The sequence below is a fragment of the Epinephelus moara genome, chromosome 24, assembly GCF_006386435.1.
Source record: "Epinephelus moara isolate mb chromosome 24, YSFRI_EMoa_1.0, whole genome shotgun sequence".
Lineage (NCBI taxonomy): Eukaryota > Metazoa > Chordata > Actinopteri > Perciformes > Serranidae > Epinephelus > Epinephelus moara.
Window position 1 is genome coordinate 10,196,066 of NC_065529.1, and position 6,466 is coordinate 10,202,531.

The 6,466-nt window shown below is 41.6% G+C and overlaps 1 protein-coding gene across 1 annotated transcript; it reads right to left on the reverse strand.

Moving 5' to 3' along the window:
• Nucleotides 1-3,714: 3,714 nt before the first annotated feature.
• On the reverse strand, nucleotides 3,715-6,466 carry LOC126385475 (uncharacterized). The gene is made up of 3 exons (XM_050037209.1): nucleotides 6,391-6,466; nucleotides 4,583-4,893; nucleotides 3,715-4,410 (listed from the first exon to the last, which is right to left on the reverse strand). The coding sequence occupies exons 1-3, from the start codon at nucleotides 6,464-6,466 to the stop codon at nucleotides 4,087-4,089; spliced, it is 711 nt and encodes a 236-aa protein (XP_049893166.1). The 3' UTR covers nucleotides 3,715-4,086.

The window sequence follows — 6,466 nt, forward strand, 5'->3', positions numbered from 1 at the left end:
GTACTGTACTGGCTGCTAGTTCATTCCTAGCTGGCCAGCATCGCAAATCGCCGCAACCAGGGACCGGGTAGCGAGTGTTGGTCGGCTGACATCCTCGTTGCCATTCTACGGCAGCCCTCGGACAGTGATTACCCCCTCTGCCCCCCCGCCGCCCTCCGCAGCCGCAGCTACTGGGCGCCCAGCCTCTCCAACTGGGAGAAGTGGAGTAAAATCCTCTCCTCCGCTCCCGTTTGTCTGGTGAACGCCTCTCCTCTGTCAATACACTCTGCCAGCAGTTTAATAATACTGATGCCAGTTGTAACATTTGAATCTTTCAGTAGTAAGCCATCTTCTAAGGGGCATAATGTATAGTGAGCCGGTGACTGCTGAAAAATAACTCCGCTGCGCGTCGGGGTTCCATTCCCCTGTCGGGAGTTATTTTTCAACAGTCACCGGCTCACTATACATTATCCCTTGCGTGTCTACTGTTGTTTGTACTGATACTGTGCATATTGGTATCATTTACTGTGAGTTGTTTGTACTGGTACTGTGCATTCTGCTATAATCATTTGCATTACTACTTTTTCTTCAGATAAATCTGATAATTGTCCACAATCCAAGTGTCCACACACCTTCTCATTCTACATATACATAGAGGTATACTGGTGGCTTTACAGCCTACATTTTATTGATTATCTCTGATCATTCATTCATTCATCTTCTAACCGCTTCATCTTCTTGAGGGTCACGGGGGGGCTGGAGCCTATCCCAGCTGACATCGGGCGAGATGTCACCCTGGACAGGTCGCCAGACTATCGCAGGGCTGACACATAGAGACAAACAACCATTCACGCTCACATTCATACCTATGGACAATTTAGAGTTATCAATTAACCTAGTCCCCAATCTGCATGTCTTTGGACTGTGGGAGGAAGCCGGAGTGCCCGGAGAGAACCCACGCTAACACGGGGAGAACATGCAAACTCCGCACAGAAGGGCTCCCACGCCCGGGATCGAACCGGCAACCCTCTTGCTGTGAGGCGAGAGTGCTAACCACCACACCACCGTGCCGCCCGATTATCTCTGATCCCCACGGTCAATTTGGTCTTTGCGACAGTGCGAGCAACACTGCTGACGCTAGGTGGCACCAAGCTAAAAAAAAAAAAAAATCCTATCTGTTGCCTCTTTAAACAATGGGATAACATTTGGAAGATTTACAGGAAAACTAAGGACCCCGCTGACTGGAAGAAATATTGATCTTTAAGGAACTTTTGTAAGACAAAATCAAATAATGCTAAATCAGACTTTTACAAAAACATCTCTCTGAGGACATACATAGCCCAAAACAGTTCTGGAAAAATATAAATACTACTCTCAAAAAGTCATACAAAAATACCAGTACACAGACTCGACTCAACAACAATTTCATACATGACCCTCACATTATTTCAAATGTCTTTAATCAACACTTCTCCTCTGTAGGTTGCTTTCTTGTGTTCGACTCACCTATGGCATGTGATTCTTTTAGTAGCTCTCCCTCTAGAAGCTCTCTCTCTTTTCAGAGTATACTACCTGTTAAAATTCAGTGTGTAATTAATCAACTTAAAAATGACTGCACACCTGGTCCAGATGGCATTGAGATCAAATTACATTATTTGGCTGCTCATATTTTAATATATCCACTCAGTGACTTACTTAACCTCTCTTAACTTGTGCTCTCCCTTCTGCTTGGAAATGTGCTATGGTTACTCCACTTCATAAGGAAGGTGACCACCATGACATTAACAACTATCACTCAATATCTATTATCAAGTCAGTGGCCAAAATTTTTGAGAAATTAATTTTCAATCAATTACCACACTATTTTAGAGACTAATATTTTATCTCCATACCAGTCTGGCTTCAGACCTAATTTCTCAACAACTACAGCTTTTCTGAAATTCACAAATGATTAGTTTACTGCATCTGAAAATGGCAGACTCACTGGTGCATTTTTTCTTGATTTATCTAAAGCCTTGGATGTTGTTGATCATTATTTACAACTGGACAAACTCTACTCCATTGGTGTTTCTCCAAACAATTTACTTTGATTCGTATTTTCATAATAGAAGCCAGTGTGTCAGAATCAGTGGAAGCCAATCTGATTATTTGATTGTTGAGAAGGGAGTCCCACAAGGGCCATCTCTAAGACCACTCCTTTTTATCAATGATCTGTCAAGTACATTTATATGCTGATGACACACAATTTTTTACATCTAATGTCAACAGATCTAAAATTGAGAGATCTTTACAATGTGACATTGCCTCTATTCAGAAGTGGTTCTCATCCAACAAATTACTCACGCAGTATGTTGTTTGGTAGTAGATCAGGTCTTGCCGACCTCTTAGAACTGACCATCTCTTTTACTGATGGATCATCCCTTGAACAGGTGACATGTGTGTGTGTCTTTCGGACCTGTGTGTAATTGACAAGCAAGAGTGAAAACATTGAATTTCCCCTCAGGGGGATTAATAAAGTAAATAAACTTATAAACTTAAACTTCTTTCAAATACCCTGGCCACTGGATTGATCCAGTGCTCACTTTTAAACAACATATTGAGTAAATAATCAACAAATTAAACTGCAATCTAGCTATACTGTATTATTCCAAAAATTGCTTTCATTTTCAAACAGGGAAAAGAACTGTTACTGACAATATTGGACTATGCTGATGTTGTTTATCAGAACACCTATAAACATACCTTCAACCTCTTAACTTTCCCCACCATTGATGAGATTTTCCATCATCTATGACACAAGGCTTCCCCGCCATTGTCGAGATATTCTGTCAATCCGTGTTTTCACTGTTATAAGATAGTGGGTGTTGTAACACATCTTGTGAAATAGAATGGCACTGCCGTGTCCAAAGACAAACCAAGAAGAGGATCTGCTGGAAACTGGAAGAAGATGTTGCTTACGGAAATGTAGCAGCTTGTAAACGGCATGAAAATGCCAGCGCCAACGGAAAAGTTTACGGTTGTGCAAGCCGTGGAGCTGTTGATGGAATCAGACTCCAATAATTCCTGTTTTGATGTACATTCTGAATCCGATTTGGACAAAGAAGCAAATGAGTTTGGTGGGATGAAACAGGATCGTCATGCACCAGGTCACATGCTGCAGGACCTGCTGGTCTGCTGCTGGAAAAATGAACTAAACTAAATACAGACAGACAGACAGACAGACAGACAGACAGACACAGACACACACACACACACACACACACACACACACACACCCTCTCTCAAGCCACTTCTTTGATTGAATCTGGTGGAATACAGTAAAAATGTCAAACATATATATATAATGCTGACATTACAGAATGCATGGTTTAATACTGTAATGGCAGTGAGATTAAAAAATGTGGTTTTAATGGAAGTCAATGAGGCATTTTTGGCCATGAAGGTGTCCAGAGGGAGTATCTGGCACTACATTACAAATACTAATGCAATCAAATCAATTTTGTTGCTATTCTTTGACATATCCAAGACTCTAATCACCACCGAAGCCCCATCCCCCTACTATTTACATGGGAAATTATTTTTTTTGTGCTTTTTTTGGTAATAAAAAATGAAATATTTCAAATAATTAAACTGGCATTTAAAGGGTTAAAATCCTGAGAATGGTAGTTTTGAGCAGGTTTGAAGTTGTTTAAGTAATTTCTGGGGGGAAAAAAAGCAGAAAACAATATTGATGTATGATGATTTAATAGCAGTTTTTTTGTGCGTGTACCTTTTTGCCACAAAGGTGTCCAGAGGGTAGTAAATTTGAGGAGGGCACAAGGGTTAAGTGGAGAACAGTTGATTGAAAAAATAACCCAGCATGTTACAGAGAGAAAACTTAGACGCGTCTCCAAACAGTCTCTCCGTTTCTGCAGAGACATGCCTCATTTCTGCAGTTGCTGTTCCACATACTTCCAAGCAGACGCTTCAATCTGTGCAGAGCGCTTGTTCAGAGCCTGTGGTTCTGGTATTAGGCAAAGTACCTGCAGTCATGGTACCAACAGATGTCCTCCTGGAGACTTGGCCAATGGAACTTGTTTATGCCATTGCAGTGCATAGATTTAACTTTCACACTGTGCCCTTCTGCATCCATGATGACACCTGCGTATGCGTCATTGTCGTAATTAATGACGCACTACTCTCCAATGTGGTTCCCTCAATCATTTCCGGTCTCCCGGGTTTATCTGGTGTCTTTACACATGCTGGGGACTCGTCAGATGAAACAGGAACATCAGCTAGAGTGACCTCTTGGAGGTTAAAGCAGGGGCAGTCCAAAACACCTTCCTCCCTTTTACACAGACATGAAATGTCTCGGTATTTCACCTGGCCGGGTGTCAGACTGGTAGCTTGGTGGATTTTCATAGTGCCTTTTACGGCAGCTATTGCAGGTACCTATAGTGAGGGGGTGGAAAATCAAATTAATACACTTTACTTAACCACAACACATGAAAGGATCAGATTTGTCAAAGCTAGTCTGTAATCTGGATGGGAGAGGGGGGACAGAGACCTGAAACTGGGGCAGAAGGACTACGGGGTGCATTGCATAACAGACTGTAGCTTTTACCTCAGTCTTTGGTTCAATATCCCACTCTGGGACGAAGAACAGCTCGACAGATGAGTTGGGTGGTGTCTCTGACTGTAGCAAAGCACTGGCCCTGTTTCTGGCTCTGGCTTGAGTTTTTGCCTCTCTCCATTTCTTTTGTTTTGCCCTATTATCTCTCTCACTGGGCTTGTTGACAACCTTCTTCTTGCCAGTCTCTATGTCTTTTTTCCATCTGTCCCTCTCTTTCTCAAGGTACTTTCTTCTTCTGTCCAGGTCAGCATCCTGACGTTGCCGATGTCTCCTTGCTCTCTCAGCTCCTTTTGACCTCGTTCCTTGAAAAAAACAATTCAAAATGTACCCTTACACACTTTAATTGGCAGTCCAGGGAAACTAGGCTTGCCTCATCAGTCTAGGCTTTCTGATACCAATATCGCCCAAAAAGTCCATATTGTCCACTCTTACTATGTATAGCATGTACTGTTATGAAATATATGTAATAGCTGTTGTAATATGTGTAACATTATGAGATTGTGGCATAAACTATGCACATGTCCTTCCTGTCACGAACCATGTCCACCCTGTCATAGAAGGCTTGCTGACAGGGTGGACAATGACAGGGTGGACATTTCTGTCTAATGTTAGCATTTACTGAGCACATGTTGGACCTTCAGTTAGCAACATGATTCGGTTAGCAAGGTGACTATGTACTGTTTAACAAGTATATTTCGAATTTCTGAAAGATTTTTAATTGATATTTCACTATGACGGAGTGGACATTTTAATCTTGAAAACATCCAGCTACACATATAATATAATGAAAATTACGAAATTTAAGTGTAAATACTTACTCTGCAACTAGCCACTGCTTCAGCCTCCACTGGAGAAAGACAAAATGGTGGTAGTAGTATAACTGAAAACATCAGAGGGTTTCTTAAAGGGGCAGTTATCCCATAATAACAGGGTGGACAGCAATATCAGGGACACATGCCAAATGTTCAATATATTATGAAAATAGAACGTGATCAAAATTACTCATTTTATCAAATCACTTGTTGTGGGCAACAAAATCATTTAAAAAAAAAAGATTTTGTATCATTTAACAACTTATTACACACACTGTAGTTAGCAGAGCAGTGTGTGGGACATGCCAAAATCATGTGCATCCAATGAAAAAAAATGGTATAAAGTGAAGGAAACACATTTCAAGAGACTTACTGATATGTGTGTAAATGTTTGGCCATTTATAAGAGATCAGAGTTTCATTTTTCTGCTACATTTTCATGATGACTGAGTGATTCTGATGAGGACACCAAAGGCACTTCATAGTGATATTGATTCATGGAGAAGATACCAGGAGACCGGCTGTTACACGAGGAGAGCTGTACAGGGTCGCAGCAGGACTGCTGCTTTGTGCGAGGAGGAACAGGAGGAGCACTGCCAGAGCCCTTCAAAATGACCTCCAGCAGGCTACTGGTGTGCATGTTTCTGACCAAACTGTCAGAAACAGACAGGAGGCATATCCTTGGAGGGTTGCACAGACCGTCTGCTGACTCATCAGGAACATGACCAGATGTTGTCAGGAGTGCATATAGACACATGGGGGCCATACACACTACTGAATCACATTATGAATTGCTGTGATAAAAATTCACACAAGTTGGATTAGCCTGTGGGTTCAATTTTTTACTTTGATTTCCGGTGTGATTTTGAATCCAGACGGTTTCTACTGACCATTGTTACATCATTTGTTTTAACTTGAACATCTGATGTGTGATTTAAGTGTGATTGACAAACAAGTTAGCTATGGTTAGCTAGTGGTAAACTGGTACCATGGTGGACACACAGCATGATCTGTGTCTCCTCATCTGTCTGAAAATGCTCGGCTCTGGATGTAGATTTTGCCAT